The sequence below is a fragment of the Urocitellus parryii genome, chromosome 14, assembly GCF_045843805.1.
Source record: "Urocitellus parryii isolate mUroPar1 chromosome 14, mUroPar1.hap1, whole genome shotgun sequence".
Lineage (NCBI taxonomy): Eukaryota > Metazoa > Chordata > Mammalia > Rodentia > Sciuridae > Urocitellus > Urocitellus parryii.
Genome location: NC_135544.1, coordinates 51,659,622 through 51,676,487, shown reverse-complemented (window position 1 = coordinate 51,676,487; position 16,866 = coordinate 51,659,622). Strand labels below are relative to the sequence as shown.

The 16,866-nt window shown below is 52.0% G+C and overlaps 1 protein-coding gene across 3 annotated transcripts in view; it reads right to left on the bottom strand.

The window, feature by feature from the left end:
* Nucleotides 1-829: 829 nt before the first annotated feature.
* Loxl2 (lysyl oxidase like 2) overlaps nt 830-16,866 on the bottom strand; it is an 85,526-nt gene continuing 69,489 nt past the window's right edge. For all 3 annotated transcript variants that reach the window (XM_026397541.2, XM_026397542.2, XM_026397543.2), the window contains exons 9-14: nt 14,555-14,717; nt 11,890-12,133; nt 6,397-6,512; nt 5,544-5,680; nt 2,779-2,890; nt 830-2,199 (exon numbers count right to left, since the gene is read on the bottom strand). In XM_026397541.2, coding sequence (XP_026253326.2) covers nt 2,120-2,199; nt 2,779-2,890; nt 5,544-5,680; nt 6,397-6,512; nt 11,890-12,133; nt 14,555-14,717 — 852 coding nt within the window. In that variant the 3' untranslated portion in view covers nt 830-2,119. The remainder of the gene's footprint in view (nt 2,200-2,778; nt 2,891-5,543; nt 5,681-6,396; nt 6,513-11,889; nt 12,134-14,554; nt 14,718-16,866) is intronic.

Genomic DNA, 16,866 nt, shown 5'->3' with positions numbered 1-16,866 from the left:
TTGTAGAGCAGCTGAATCAAGGTGATACTCAGGTCCCAAGGCTCTGGCTGGGCTGGTCCCCATGCTACATGGTAGTGTCACAACAGGCTCTTTGCAGAAAGAAACACTAACAGAGCCAAGAGGTGAGATCTTAATGCATGCCGAGGTTGCTTCCCCTGAAGGAACAGATGCAAGGGTGTTCTGGCACAGGCCCAGTGTCTCTTCTGGCTTGGGTGGTGAGGTGATGCTGTAGGGTCCTTGCCTGAAGCTTTGGTGTCACTGTGGACCTGATTTGTTGGGCCCTAGTATACCCTTTACACATTTGGGAGCCCCCTAACAGTGGCTGGGTTCACCCCTCTGCCACAGGAAAGGGCTCAGAGTGCCTGCTCTGCAGATGCATATGCTCTCTACCAGCTTTGGGAAGCTGCCTGTGACTTTTTAAATCTAGTTGTCCCGTGCAATCCTGACACAACAACTATGTCCCTGGCAACTTTCAGCAAAAAGCAGTTCAGGAAAGGTCATGGCTAGATTTTTGTGATCTCCCTGGACTGCGCAGAGGGCAGCAATTGTTATCCCACATTGGACTGTGGGGGACATGGGAGCCATCTCTGCATGTTGTGAAACTGTGAAACTATAAAGCTCCTTTTCAGTGACAGAACACAGGAAGCTCAGGGCCTGTACACACTGGTTTAGACCAAATCTGGGTGCACGTTGTCTCAGTCCACAATGCAAGTAGGTATAAGTGTAATAAGACATGGGTTTGGTGAGCGTTCTCATCACCCAAACCCAGGTTATAACACAATGGAATCAATTGAATTGAAGCGATAGAAAGATGACTCACACAAGTGGCTGGTTTTTCTTTTGAGCTATATTTTCAAAGGCTCAGATGCCTGATGTTGAATGCCCCTAAGTTACTTTGTGTTTCAAAGTTTGTGAACATATAATAATGGTATCTTGAAAGTAAGAGGGAGCAGGGGGAAAGCACCAACTCTGGGCTCACTTAGAAAACACGTGGCATCTATATAGTAGTCCTCCCTTATCTGAGGCTTCTCTTTCTGTGGCTTGTTACCTACAGTCAACTGTGGTCCAAAAATATAAATGTAAAATTTCAGATGTAAACAATTCATAAGTTAAATTGAATGCTTTTTCTGAGTAACATGATGAGCTCTTGCACCATCTTGCTCTGTCTAACCTGGGAGGCGCATTTGTCCAGTGTATCCACACTGTATACACTACCCACTTGTTAGTAACTATCTCAGTTATCAGATCCACTGTAAAAATACCACAGTGTTTATGTTCAAGTAACCTTGATTTTACTTAATAATGGCTTCAAATCACAAGAGTAATGATGCTGGTGATTTGGATATGCCAAAGAGAAGCCATAAAGTGCTTTCTTTAAGTGAAAAGATGAAAGTACAATAAGGTATTTTGAGAAAGAAACCATATTCACATAATTTTTATTACAGCATATTGTTATAATTGTTTTATTATTAACTATTGTTGCTAATCTTTTAACTGTGCCTAAATAAAACTTTGTCATAGATATGTATATATAGGAAAAAACAGTATATATAGGGTTCAATACTGTACGTGGTTTTAGGCATCCACTGGGGGTTTTGGAGCATGTGCCCTGTGGATAAGGGGGACTACTGTACTTAATAAGTGTGACTAAAATTGACTAGAGGCAGTTGGCTTAGTTGGAAGAGAGGTCGAGATATTCAAGTTAGCTGGAAATGACCTAAGAGAAGGAGCAATGGGATTTAGCCTGACCACCTCTGGGCTGAGAAGCTCACATTTGCCCACGTGTAACTGGAGAATAAAGCAGTCCTATATGATCTGCGCAGAGTCTGGTGGTGCCAGACTCAGGGTGGACCACAGCTTGGGTGGGTCAAGCTGATGACAGCCTGCGTTACCACCCAGGGTCCTGGATAAGGCTGGATCTCAGAACTGCTCCCATAGCCCTTCGGACAAGTCCCAGCCCCCAAGGCCTTCCGAGGCCACAGAGGTCAGGCAGCAGCACCTGGTGAACGAGGGAGCTCCCTCCTCCTGAGCTGGGTCTGCACGGGGCAGGCTGCGGTGATTAGTCCTCCCAGGGAAGATGTACTGTGACCTGAACACGGGAGGTGACCAGGAGCCTTCTCTACTGCGTCGAGAGCTGGTTATTTAAGAGTCCACTGAACTGTTCAAACTTCTGTTCCGTCTCATCACTGAAGGAACCACCTGGGAATCGGGGAGAGAGTTTGGCAAGTTAGACACTCAGCCCCGAGGGCCTGAACCGAGGCCACCTCTGAGCACCCATCAGGAGCAGGGCCAGATATATAGGGACCCTGTTAAACTCAAGTGTATGTGTGAATAAATGTGGTCTAATTTTTACTGTCACCAAGAGTGAGGTCCATCACCTTCCTGCAGGGGAGAAAACTGCTTTCCATTTTGTTCCCCAGGTCGTATAATCCAAGGGAAAAGCCTCTACTAGAGACTAGACGTAATTCTTGACAGAAGAAAACCTGATATACAGAGCCCACAAATTGCTGACACCCACATTTTTGAGGTCAGATGCATAAAGTTGGTGGCCTCAACTCCAGCCCTTAAATGGCTCTGGGGTCTGTTCTTGCTGGGCCGGCTGGTTCTGTCCCACCCTCTCTCTGTGGCCAGGGCTGGCTGTGAAAACTAAGTCTCAGCCCAGGCCTGAGTCCGGGAATGCGGTGCTGGCCCGGTTCCCCAAGCTCTTTGCCCAGATGAGGAAGCTGCCTCTGCTCTTGCCCATTTCTTGGAGGGTGGGCTGAAGCCCAGGGGCCTTACCTATGTGGCAGTTGTACATCCAGATGCGGTGGCCATCGTAGCGGCTCCTGCACTTCATGATGTTGTTGGAGAAGTCAGATTCTGGGACCTCATAGTTGGGGTTGATGACAACCTGGGGGAGATCATGCCACAGGAAGTTGCTCCCTCCTTCCCAGGCCATCCTCCACCTCAGGCCTGGGCTCTGCCAAGGCCAGCCCAGCGTTCAGAGCTGGGGACCTCAGGAGAGGGGAGTGTGGCAGGTGCCGAGGAGCAGCTGGGGGTGAGACTGGCCAGGGAGGGGCTTGGCCTGGAGGAGCAGGACCTTGTGTCCCTCTTTCTTGGTATAAAACACACACCTTTAGCAAGGGTCACTTTCCTCCTAGGAAAGCAGCTGGGCCTTCTGCAGGAGGAGGAAGCAGGTTGCCAAGGGGGAGTGGAGACAAGGACTGTGTGGTGTGGAACACGAGAAGAGGGGTGCTGGGGACAGGACACACCATCCCCCTCTCTGGGCACTGGGGCTGGACTTAGGTGGTCCTGAAGTCTTTCCTTGCTCTGCTGGCCCAGGATCTGGCTTGGGACTGTTGGTGGATACTGGACCCCCTCTGCTATACCTTCTACCCCACCCGCCTGCTTCCTTCCTGTTACCCTGGCTGAGTGGACACAGCTAGAAGCAGCAGCAATAGGAGGGACAGAGAGATTCTGGGTGAGCAACCAAAAGAAAGGAAAATGACACTGGAGGCCAAGATGAGGAGACAAAAGCTGTATGAAGGGGACATAAGTGACAGGGCTTCCCTCAGGGGCTGAACACACTGGAAAGGCTGCGTTTCCCACCTCCTGGTGAGCAGGGTTGGGGGAGTATGCTTGTTAAGGAATATTCTAGGTGTGAGGTCCCAGAGGGCCCTTTAGCGGATTGCCTGGGTCCTCCTTCAGAGATGCTTTAGCAAATGGAGGTCCACCTGGCCCCTCCTGTGTCCAGGCTGGAGGCAGTCACTCTGAGGACCTGTGTCTGGCCTGGCTGGCCAGACCTGCCAGAGGCCATGTCCCACTGTGGTAAATGCCTCACTCTGAGGTGGCCTAAATTTTCTTTGGTCTCTTTTCTACCCAACCACCCTGGTTGTCCCCTTGCCCCACCCATGTGACATAGGGCAATCACTATCTCTCACACTGAGGTCCAAGCAGTCCCTTGCCCACCAAGTGTCCCTGAAGTGTGGCCATGAGGGCAACAGGATGCATCAAGGATTCCCACTGGGCTGTTAGGGCCCATAAGATCCACTTGGGGATGAAGAGGAGGCTGAAATCCAAGGGCTCCACAATGCCACCCCACTCTCTATCTGGGGTTCTAAATCCCATGAGCATTTGCCAGAAGGACTTTAATTTCCTATATTTCTGTGAATCTTGGAAGTGACAAGAAAGAGGACAAAGCAAAGACCACAAGAAACCTAGTGGCCCTTTCAGTCCTGTCTCAGTCTTTGGGCACTGGTCATTACTTAGAGCACCTATTCCTTCTCTCCCAGTGCCCTGTCCTGTCCCTGCAGCAGAACCTGGTGCCCACAGGTGGCACTGTATCCAGAAATGGCCAGGCTTGAAGACATCTAAGACTCTGTGTTTATAACAAAGGAAATATTTCTTTCATCAGAGGCATTAACATGCCCTGAGTCTGTTTGCTAACTGTATCATTTAGGGGTCAAAAACACATAATATGGAGTTGAAGTAACAAGAGTTTGCCTGGCTGTAAAATGTGGATAATTCTAAGGCTCCTTCACTGGGAGATTCAATGAGACAGGCTGCCTGGCCCATCATAAGTCTTCAATAAATCATAGTTGTTGAATCAATGGCATTTTTCAGAATACAGGATGATACCCATTCACTGGCAAAGACATAGCAGACTGCCAACATGGGCTACCGGGCACTGTGTACGTGCACAGAGCCACAGATATTCTCTTTTTAAAAATAAAGAACACTCTGCAATTTGGCTGGGCCTCTCCAGGTCTGTGGTTCTGGGATCATGGGTAGAAAAGTGCTTGGTCATCTGATTTCCAGCATCTGAGGCTGCCAAGGAGACCTCTCAAAGCCCCGTGGTCACTTCTCTGCAGATGCAGGTTCTTCAGGGAAGCACATGGGGGTGGGGACTCAGCCAGCTGAGCACCTCCTTGGGAAAGCCTCCAGGGACACCCGCTATGGCACCCAATGGGGGCACACTGGGAAGTGAGATGGGTAGAAATGTGTTGAAATGAAGCCTCTGCAGACAGGAGCATGGCCATGTGCCAGAAGGGGAGTCAGTGGGGTCCAGTGTCCTTTGTCTCCCCTGCCAAGTGGACCCTGGTGAAGCATGCCACTGTGTGTCAGAAGCTGGGAGGCCAAGGCTCCCTGGCTACTCTTCCAGGCTGGCCCTCCCCAAGGGTGGAAGCCCTAGGGAGTCCCCACAGTACAGTCATTGGCCAGGCTATCCCAGCTTGACATTCTACCATTATAGATGGATTTCTTTGCATGGAGAACAGCCCCTCAGCAGAGCCTCTTTTATGACCCAGGAAAGAGTCAAACACACGTGAGCTCATATTGCTTTCAGCCTCAGCACAGTAGGGTGGGGGGCACTGGGGTAAATCAGGGTGGAGGGGAGAGAAGTTCAAAAAGAAGCCAAAGGAATGGTTGTCTAAGAGTCCATGGAACCCGTTCCTGGCTCAACGACTAAATCAGTTTGCAAATGCATTTGGATTTGTGCCAGGGGCTGAGTGAATTGCATTCTGAGGCTGCCTCCCTTCCTCCCATGAGCAGGGCCCTCACCTCACCTGGAACAGGTAGTCTCCAGGGGGCACGTCGGTGATGTCAATCCACTGGCAGTCGATGTCATGGCGGTACATGTCCCAGCAGCCCATGGTGATGCCTTGCTCACCAAAGTTGGCACATTCGTAATTCTTCTGAATGTCTACAGGCAGGGATGGTGGGGGGGGGGCTGTCACCATGTACCCACGACCCCCTGCCTCATCTCTCTTCCTGCCCTCGAGCTCCCACCTTTGCTTCAATGAATAAGGGACTAATCACACACACATTTATGCAGCTGCTGTGCCTGGCACCTGTCTGCTTGTGCAGACAGGCTCTAGCTCCCCCAGCTGCCTAGGCAGTGGGTATAGTGAGAATACACATATCTCTCCTCGAAGGACCCCTGGTGTCAGGGCAGTGGGTGCACCACCAGGTGATCCCAGTGCAGGTGTGGTGACCTATTAGAGGTGACCTATTGGGTGACCATGCCCTGCCTGGGGAAGCAAGTGAGAGAGGGTGGGCAACTCTTGTGAACTTGGACGTGAAGGATCATAGTCTGGTGGGGGAGGGGCACTGGGCTTTGGGACACCTGGGAAGAAAGGTTTCTGGCAAGCAGCAGGAGGCCCATGTGAGTCAGCCAAGGGTCTATACCTGACTGGCAGGCCGTGGCCCTAACAGTGCCCGCCCGCACAACTCTGGGGAACAGGTGCTTTAGAATCAGGTTTTGCCTCCCTGCCTCAAGCCTAGCAAAGGCCTCGCATGAAGAAAGGTCATTGTGGAGAGTCAGCAGTGGCCAGGGGACACAGGGATGGGAGCTGGCACAGGGGTGGAAGCACTGGAGCCCTTATGAAGTCCCCATGGTCCCTCCCCCAACAAGCCTACCTCCTTCACATTCTGTGTCCTCCAAGCAGAAGCTGGCCTTGTGGCCCTCTGCCACCTTGGTGCCATTGAGGTTCAGCAGGTCATAGTGGGTGAACACTTCCATGCTGTGGTAGTGCCTGGGGGCCAGAGAGAGGACGGGAGGGGAGATGTCTTGAGCACTGTCACCTGCGAGCAGTGGCTCAGCTGGCCATTGGCCTGAGGGAATCTTAAGCAGTACGGTCACTGGGTGGCCAGGAGGGAAGTGGGAAGGGCAAGGGAAAAGGTAAGGAAGCTGGTGACCATGGTGCTTCTCAGAGAGTGTCGGGGCTCCAGAGTCAGCCAGCCTCTCCCCTCGCCAAGCCTCGCAGACCTCTATTATTTTTAATAAGTGGGGGCCCTTCTGAGCCCTCAGGAGGCCCTCCCCATTTGCTTTGTACCCTTTCTCTAGACTTGATTAAAAAATCATATTCCAGTGTCTTTTAAAGACATTTTCAAGGTGGACATACGGTAGGAAGGGAGAGAGGATGAGAAGGGGGAGGTGCGGTCAGTAAGGGGGGGAGTGGGAAAGAAGAGGCATGAAGAAACCGTGTGTGGCCAGAGAAGGACATGCACGCATTCTCGGGACATTCATGCACTTCACCTCCAGACCCTGGGAACTGAATGACGGTGTCTGTGCCGCTTGTATAGAGCAAATGAAGCAAGAAGGGGAAGGAGGAGAGCCGGGGAGGCCCTCTGGGAAGAGAAGTGAGTCATTCTCAGGGAGAGACATGGGCTATGCCTGGGAAGGCGCATCCGGGGTTCTGGAAGGGAGTGGGTGGAAGGGCACCTGTGCAGACAGGCTCTAGCTCCCCCAGCTGCCTGTCCACAGCAGTCCATCTCTTCACTGGGAGGAATTGAGAACAGATGCAGAATCTTGGAAAGTGACACGTTTGGCTCAGAATAAACAAGGCAAACATGGCTGCTACGTGGAGCATTCTGGAATCCCTCAGTGCCCAGGACCAGGGCTGAAGGCACTGGGCTGGCTTTAGCACCATCCCAACCTGCCACGTGTGTTGCCTAGGAGTGTCTGCCGATATCCCAACGTGCGTGTGTCCACCATCACAGGGATACTTGGAACAGTGAAGAAGAAGGGGCAAGTCTGGGGTAGAGTGACCTGCTTTTGTTTATGGTGGACCCCAGTTTCCTCTTCGGGAAAGAGGAATCATAACATCAGCCCCTTGCAGGGCAGTGTGAGGAGCACATAGGTAAATGACAGAAAGGCCTCATGAGAGGCTGGTACAGGGCGGGTGCTCAGTACCTGTCAGCTGTCTCATTATCACTGCCATCAGCAGCTGTGGTGGTGGCATTTAATACTACCTAGAGTCGGTATGACTCTCAGGCCTTTGGCGGCCCCCACGCCCCATGCCATACATAGTGGCTTCGAGCTCCCTTTGCTGTATAGGGGCAATGGGGGGCAGAGGGAAGAGGGGGACGGAAAGTGGGGCTTTCTGAGGAAATTAGAGGCTCTCTTTCCTTCCTCCTGTGTTTGCTGTGCTAAAAATAACGCCAGGAGTTGCTAAGTCGGGCTTCCCCCAGGTCACTCATGTTTCTGGGTGAGGTGGTGCGGAGCCGGGGGCCCTGGGAGAACACTCACAAGGAGCATTTTGTGGCAGTCCAAGTGATGACTTTCAAAGAGTCTATTTTGGCTTCCTGAAGGAGCCCAATGAGACATGAGGTCTGACTCATGGCCCAAAAATGTCTGCCTCTTTCAGAGAGGGGCTTATGTGACCATGCAGGCCGGCTGGAAAGACTGAAGAGGGGTAGTTTATGTTCCGTTGTCTAAACAGAATTCAGACGGAGCCCACAGACGGGCTGTTGTGAGGCCGGCCTCCTCCCGCGCTCCTGCTTCCTGAAGACCTGATTTCAGTCCTCTCTAGGTTCACTTTTTCCCCTCTGGGGAGGGAAGCAGCTGGTTTTACGGCTCCTGGGTTTTCACCAGCTTCTGACCTGAACGTCTCTCCTTTACCTCGGGGGTGTACGTGGGCATCCCCTCAAACCCAGGGGCACATTTGCCTCCCAACAGGCCCCAGGTAGAGCCTGGAGACCCCCCTGGCCTCCCCCCACCGCTGCCCAATACAGATGGGGGCCCTGGGAAGCGGGAGGCCACGCGCCAGGCTTTCTCTTCCCAGGCTGGGTGTCACGGAGGGGCCTGACCCCTGGGGCGGAGGCAGGGAAGGAAGACCTGGGAAGAAGTTCCAGAACACTAGGAGAAGACAGGGCAGCCTCCTGCCAGATGGAGGTCCTCGTGAAAGAAAGGAAGGATGGCCCTCACGGTGGGACTCCAAAGCTGCTGTCCTGGGACCTGGTGCCCCTGGGGGGAGGGGTCAAAGTGGGTGACGACAGAGAAAGCCGGTTCAGAGAAAGACAGGCGGTCAGGGGCATTCTTTGCGATCCTCACTCACTGGTGGCCCCAGGAAAACTCTCAGCCAGGGGCTCTGCGCACTCGGCAGAGGTGTTTGTGCTACACGTCTACTGCCACCCCAGCCACGTGTCCCTGGAGCCTCCCAATCGACCGTTTGGTAGAGTTCTGCCGTGGTTGGGCAACGCTCCTAACTGCAATTCAAAGACACTGGGTGTCTTCCAGTTCCGGGGGGGCTGCCACAAAAGCTGGGGCCCTTCAGGGGGTTCCACCCTGCTGTCCTCAGGTGCTGGGCAGCCACTTGGGAGGAACAAAGCCCACGGATGTGCTGAGGGCGTCTCACTGGCTCAGAGGCCCCGTCACCTCTGTGGGCTTGGACCCTCCGTGGGTCTGCTCCACACCGGGCGGCACGGCAGAGGACTCCTTTCTGCAGCAGTGCCATCCCTGATGTGGGGGCTGTGGCCATGCGGGGCCCACTCCCCTGCTCCTCTAGCTCCCAGCCACCTCCTCCCGAGGCTTCCCTTGGGACATAGCAGCTGCCCTGCTGTGGACATTGTTGAGCACTGGCGCCCAGTTCTGTCTGGTCCCTGTCAAAACTGGGACACGATATGCCAGTTGAGCAGGTGTGGCCCACTTCCTGGGGCACAGCAGACAGCAGAGGGGCCTTGGCAACTTAGCGAGACTCTGTCTCAAAAAATAAAAAATGGACTAGAGATGTGGGTCGGTGGCTAATTGGCCCTGGATTCAATCCCTGGAACAAAAAAAAAAAAAAAAAAAAAAAAAAAAGAAAAAAAGAAAGAAAATCCAGCAGAGGGTCCACATCAAGATCATCAGCCAAGGGATGATGCACTGGACAGAGAACAACACTGAGGGCATTTTCCCCCACGTCCCGCTGGTGAAAAATCTTCCAAAGGCCTCAGTCCTTGGGTTTCAGCTTAGAGCTTTCCAAGAACATGGCTCGGTTCCTCACTGTAGCATCAGTTACATTGGGAATGGCATGTGTTTCCCTGTTCACATTAATTTGAGCCAGGGTTCTCCCGCTTGGCTCCACATATGGGCTTGATGTCTCTGTGAATCTGCTGAAATGGGACGCTAAATCTTCCAGAATTTTTTTTTTTTTTAAGTTGCGGCAGGGCCAGCTTTCATCAGCCTCCCAAGGGGACCCAACCGAGGCTTAGGCCAGGCACCCTGCTGGAAGGCCCACCCGAAGAGTCTGGAGAAGTTTCCAGGGACTCTGGAGGTTGGGAGTCCCCTCTCATGGTCCTGGGATCTTATGGACATAGTTTCTCAGTCAAGGCTGAGGAGGGGGAGGCCTGCAGGGCATAAGCCTAGCTGCATGTTCTTCCTACCCCTCCCTCCCAAACGGTTAGTGGGAACATCTGTAAGCAAAGAAATAAAACAGACCACAAAGTCAGGGTTCCCTCGGGCTCCAGATCAGAACACTTCCATGATGTCACCATGTGACTATTTCTAGAGGAGAGACTGATTCCATATGGCACTTGGAGAGTCCTACCCTGTAATCTTTGGGTGGGCCGCCATATGCAGGGCTGGGATGCAATTACCTTCCACTTACAGACCCATGGGCAGCGACAGCCCCACTGGTCCCCGGCTGACCACGTACTGTCTGAAGGAAACCAGGTACCAATGTCACCACGACTTGAATTCTATTCGACTTGCACTTTGAAGAAGACTGACACGCTTCTATATAAAGATCAGAAATTCTTCAGCTCATTAGGACTCTCGAAACAACAAGACAATCATTGTAAAGGAAAATCAGCGCCCCCCAATGCCACCATAGTCCTTTCTTTTGAAATAGGTCAAACAACTCTATCACCACACTGACTTGAGTGGGATTAGGCCACACTCCTGAAGCTAAAGATAAGTTTCTGAAGAAGACGCAGCCGAGGTGAAGAATCTGGGCTCTGGAGACAGAAGGCCCTGGCAGGGACCCTGCTCAGCAACTCCCTGTTATCTTGGGAAAGTTCCATGACACTGAGGCTCCATGCCTTACCTAGGAAAACAGGGATCCAATGGCCTGGCACTTAGAAGAGCCAACACACGTGAGCACTTCTGCTTGTGACGGCAGCATCGCAGAGCAGAAGGAAGCCCCGCAGTTCATCCAGACCAGGGCTTCCCAGGCTCTGATGTGCAGTCACCTGGGAGTCCTGTTAAAACTCAGGTTCGCATTCATGGTCTGCAATGCACCCTGCGTTCAGGCTCTCAGGTGGTGGCTGAGACACTGGCGGAAGGGCCTCACTTTGAGAGGCAGGGATCTCTGCAAAGGCTCTGTTTTATACCCGAGCATAGAATGGGGGAATTACCAGAGGAAATCTGGAGACTCTGGGGGGAATTCCTGCTCTGTGACTAATAGAGGCCCCCTCCCTTCTCTTCCAACTGTGCTGACTTCTGTCTTCCTACCCTGCCCAGTCAGGTCTGCGCACACAGTGTGACCAAGCAGGGACAGTGGGTCTTGATTAGATACGCGTCAAGGAACAAAAGAAGAGGAAAGGAAAAAAAGAAGGACAGAGGAAGGAGGGCAAGTCAGGTGGCTGCAGTAGGCCCCAGCTAGGGCTGGCTTTAGAATTTCACTGTGTTCTTTGGTTCTGGCCCAGGATTTATAGCCCTGGGATCATATCAACAGACTGGCAAGCCAGGTGATGTGCCCCAGGCTGTCTAACATCCTGCAGCGGGCTGGAGAGCCAGCTGGGGAGCAGCTCTCCTGACCCTGGGCCCCATTCTCTTTCCACGTCCACTATCTCAAGATATTTAGAGCAGATATCAGTGCATGAAATACCCTTCCACATGAACTTGGCATCCAGCAAGTGCAGAACCCTAAAGTACTGCGCAGAGTTCACACTGTGTGTATGCACGTGAAAACCATCCATGGAAGGCCCATGGACGGGGTGGCACTCAAGTGTGTGGCCCAGTGCTAGAGGAGCTGGGCACAGGCAGCAGGGGCTAGGCTCAGGGGCAGGGACTGGGAGTGGAGAACAGCTTCTGTGAACGCGGAGGGCCAGCCTGGTGGTCACTTCCCCCTCTAGTGACCCTGGCCATTCTGGGTCCTGCAGGACGCAGCAGACTGGGGCAGGTGGGTGATGATGGGAGGGAGGGCCCACCTGTGGCAGTCGTGCCAGATCCAGGCGTGGCGGCCGTTCTTGGGGCGGAAGTCGGACTGGCCGTTGTTGTGGATCTGGGAGGAGAAGCGCAGCAGGCGGCGGTAGCCCGTCGTGGGGTTGGTCTGGGCGGCCGAGGCCGAGAGGCAGTTCTCCTCCATGGCGCACTGCAGCATGAACATGGGCCGGTCCTCCAGGTAGGCGGTCTGCTGGACCATCTCGGCATTGAGAACCAGGTCAGGGGCCGCTGGGGGCGCACACAGTGGTCAAGGGTGAGGAACCCCTACCCAGGGTTTCACTTCTGGTCCCCGCCACTGCCATCTCCTGGAACAGCTCAAGGGCTCAATGTTACCCTCCTCATTGAACATGACCCCCAGTTACTCTTTCCCTTTGCTGAGCGTCCTTTTTGACACCCCTGGGCTTATCAGGGCAGGTGGGCAGGTGTTGATGTGGGCGGTGGGCACAGGAGGGTTCCTTAAGTTACTTTAATGATGGGGAGAGAGAACACTGCCCACCCCTGGGTCTGATTCTTCTGGGCATGATGTAGATCTATAGTCTGCTAATACTGTACCCTTAAAATACACTTCCACTGTTGATAAATATCCATTATGACATTTATTTCGTGGCTACATAATATTTAATTCGTAACCTTACCTATCTTACATATTTTTAGATATATACATTGGTGCTTTGGAAATTCCTTTCCCCAACTACTCTAACATGCATTTAGCCAAACCAGCTGAGAGCTGTGTTCCTGGACCACATGGCTACTGTCCCTACCCCCTTGGAGAAACAATCGAGTAATGCGTTCAGCCTCTGCTGGGGGTCACTCGTAGCAATGGCCCCCTACAACTCATTTCTGCTATGAGGATGTTAAGGTATTGTTCATCTCTCAACTCTCAATCCCCATACAGAGAAATTCCCTTTGATGTCAGAATCCAGACTAGTGGACTTCTCTTGACTCAGAAATTTGCTTCCGCCTCATGGGCACTATAAGTTGCATTAATGAGGAGGTTTCCCTCTTTCCTTTGGCTGCTAGGAAGCTCACTGTGATATTAATGACCTCCCCATAGTAAGTGCATAGAACTCTGTGGTACAGACATTTTTAATTAACCTCTCTCCAAGCTCCATTTTTGTGGTACAGACCTTCCTTCCACCTGTTTTCATGTTATGCTATCTTGAATTTTATTTAGGTTTATATTAATTTCCTTTTTGGAGAGGATGGAACATTGAAAATATAAATAAATTGGTGAATAAAGAGAAAGCCCCTCTGCTCTTCTTGGGCTAGTAGTGGTGACCTCGCCATCTCTCCTCTCTGACGATGTGATAGCTGGTGAGCCGATCAGAGGAGCTTGCATCAGGGCTGTGAGTCCTGATTACAGGGGCTGGGGTGTGCTGACTGAGGTCGGTGTACTCAGATTCCTTGTTACGGTTTAGATATGAGGTGACTCCCAAAAGCTCACTGTGAGACAATGCAAGAAGGCTTAGAGGTGAAATGGTTGGGCTCTGGGAGTTTCAATCTAATCAGTGCATTAATCACTGATAGGAATTAACTGGGTGGTGACTGTAGGCAGGGAGGGTGTGGCTGGAGGGGTCTCTGGCCTGAGCTGTTTCCTCTACCAGGCTCTTCCACCAAGATGTCTGTCTTGCCTCAAGCCCCAGGGAATGGAGCCCGCTGGCTCTGGAATGAGACCTCTGAAACCCTGCATGCCAAACAAACTTCTCCTCCTCTAGAATTTTTCTCGTCAGGTCTTTGGATCACAGCAGTGAAAAGGCTACCTAAAACACCCCTTGTCCTCAGAGATGGTTAGAGGACAGTGCATCGTGTTCACATATGATGACGCAGTTGAACATATGCGTCATGGCATTTGATCTCCAGTTGCTAGAGACAACTGCAGGTGTCCATTCCGGTGGTGCGGTCAGCCAGTGTCAGCTAACAAGGCAGGGTCTGCTCTGAGTTCCCTGGTCAGTGTCCTGGCTTTGCAACAGAGATGGCTCAGCGAGGCTCTCCAGGTCACACGGGGAGAGCCAGGTTTGGGTTGGGGAGGACAACCACCCACCAGGCTGCCCTGCTGGTCCTCCCTGCATGGAAGAAGCCTCTGTGAGGGGGACATTGTAAATCCTGGCTGGGCTTCCCCTGAAATGCCCCGTCTCTAGAACTCCCAGGCTGTAATAGGTGACGAAGTTGCCTCCAGGGTCTTAAAACAGGAAATGATGTACAGAGCAGGTGGGGGCAGGGAAGCGGATGCATGTGTCCTTGTGCTGTGTCCTATCATGGCCCCACCTGCTTTCCGAGCCTCCAAGGAACATATCATCTTCCTCATTTAACTGGCATGAAAAAGGAGCCCTTGGTCCCATAATTTGCCCTTGCTCACTGAAATAGTCACTGGTGGCCCTGTGACTTGAGCCTGGGGCTCCCAGGCTCCCAAGCCTGCCACCGGCTTTTGTCTCCCCTGCATCATCAGCAAGGTCCTGTGACTGCAGCCCAGGCTGGAGCCCAGGAAGCAGAGACCTCCCCCAGCCACACCCTCCCTGCCTACTCACCACCCTGTTAATGGCTCATCTCTCTCCCCCAGCTCTTCTCACTTAACCAAGTTCCTTCTGCCTTCCTCCTCCCCTCAGCCTGCTGGGGTGGCAAGGGAGGGAGGCGGCCCCCGGGAGCTCTTACTTTCTGAGCAGGCGACTCCGGCCCCATACTGTACCCCACCCTGGGGGCAGACCACGTCCTCATCGTGGCGGCAGTGAGCCAGGGACAGCTCCGTTCCCGAACACTTCACTCCGCTCATGACCACTTTGTTGGTGTAGACATTCCCGTGCCAATACCAGGTCTCCTGAATGAGTCAAAAGAAATGGCCAGAATGTCACCTTGAATCGTCACTCTCTCATATTCTGTCAACTGACAGCCTCACAAAAATCCCATGGTTTTATGATCCCATTTTTCAGATGGAGATGGCTGAGGGGCAAGGACTCACTCACCCCAGCCATGCACTTAGTTGGTGGCAGAATGAGTGAGAATCCAAGTTTCCCGACCCTATCACTGGGAATCTTCCTTACCCCCCCTTGGGAAAGTAGAGCTGAGTTTGAGATCAAATGGCTGCTCAGTGTTGCAGGTCAGGAATGGCTGGCACCTCCAAGTCATCTGTCCTCTCTCCCTGTCCTGAGCCATGACAGACATTGCCAATCAACAGAAGCACTCTCCTTTAATCCTGAATGGGAGCTCAGAATCCTCCTCAACACAGGGCTCCAGGAAGACCCGACCAATCGATCAGAATTGCAGGAGAGAAGAAACCATTTGTATATGTCAGTCATTATTTAGAAGTCTATGAAGTCTAGCTTCTGGATTTCATTCTGGGGAAAGCACTTAATAGAGCAGTTCTGCATAGAGGCCGAGGAGCCAGCCGCCAGGTTTGTGAAACTGAGATTTATTGGGCCCCTTCCATCTATGGGGCTCCAAAACACTGTTGGGACATATTCTCCCACTTCAGAGAAGTTTCCAGTAGAGAAAAGTGAGAAATTGCGGGGAGTAAAGTCAGGTGCAGAGCTGGGATGAGGATCTAGGTCCCTGTGTTCTTGAGATCTCTAGGGTTAATTGTATGTGTCAATGTACAAGCCACAGTACCTGGACATTTGGTCAAACACTATTCTAGATGTTTTCTGTGACATAGTTTTGAGATAAGACTAATATTTCAATCAGTTGACTTGAGAAGCAGAGTACCCTCCATGATGTGGATGGGCCTCATCCCATCACTTGAAGGCCTTAAGAGAAAAAATGACTGAGATCCCTCCAAGAACAGGGAATTTCTGCCTATAGAATGCTTTTGGACTTGAGCTCCATCAACTCTTCCCTGAGTCTACAGCCTGTCAGCCTGCCCTGCAGAATTTGGACTTGCAGCGAATTAAAAATCTCAACATCCCCCCTCCTTGCATATATGTAGTTTTAACCCTTTGTATCCATGGGTTCTGTGTGCATAGATTCAGCCCACCACATATAGAAAAAAATTTTTTTTGATTGTATGTGTATTGAGCATGTACAGATTTTTCTTGCTATTATTCCCTAAATGATACAATATAAAACTATTTACATAGCATTCACATTGCATTGGGTATTACAAATAACCTAGAGATTATTTACAGTAAATGGGAGGATGTGTGTAGATTATGTGCAAATACTATGCCATTTTACATAAGGGGCTAGATCATCCTTGGGCTTCGTATATGAGAAGCGTGCTGGAACCCATCCCCCACAGCTACTGAAGGATGGGATCACTGTACATTCACACACCCTCTTGGTTGTATTCCTCTAAAGAACCTGATCAATACCCTCCTTATCCTCCAGATGAAAAAATGGGTTTCAAGAAGAGATGGGGCTTTCATTGGAGGCAGGTTTGGGACTGATGTTCGGTCTAGGCCCGTTCTGTGACCCCTGCTGAGGCCCAGGTGTCTCAGGCCTGAGCTGACAGAGAACAAAAACAGCTGGAGAGGGCTCTGTTGAAATGTGGCTGTTTTTCCGCTCTCCCTGGAGAATCAGAGTGAGCCCAGCTGGTCATAAACAGTGTTAGCAGAAACACCAGGTTGCCCTGGGAAGCTGAGCTCTGAGGATGTGTCACTGGCCTGTCCCTCCTGGAGGCTGAAACAAAGAGCCTCAGGAAAGAGAACCCGAAGCCTCTGTTCAGGGCTCAGCAACTCCCAGGGAGCAACCTGGGCCTGGTGGCCTGTGGAAGACAGGCTCCACAAAGACGCTGAGTTCCTCTCCTTCCCTGCCCGCTCTCCTCTCCCCTCCTGTGAAATGCCTTCCTTAGGCCCCAAGCAGGGTGGCTTAGGACCAGGAGCTGAGCAAGATGGGTCTCAAAGAACTTTCCTGCCTAATGAGAGTTTTTAGCACCAGGACACTGAGGGCTTGGGATTCTTATTTCCATGTCACAGGGAGGACAACAGGCAGAGGGTGGCTGCTTTGGCCCCAGACAGTCCTGCAGCTACTGG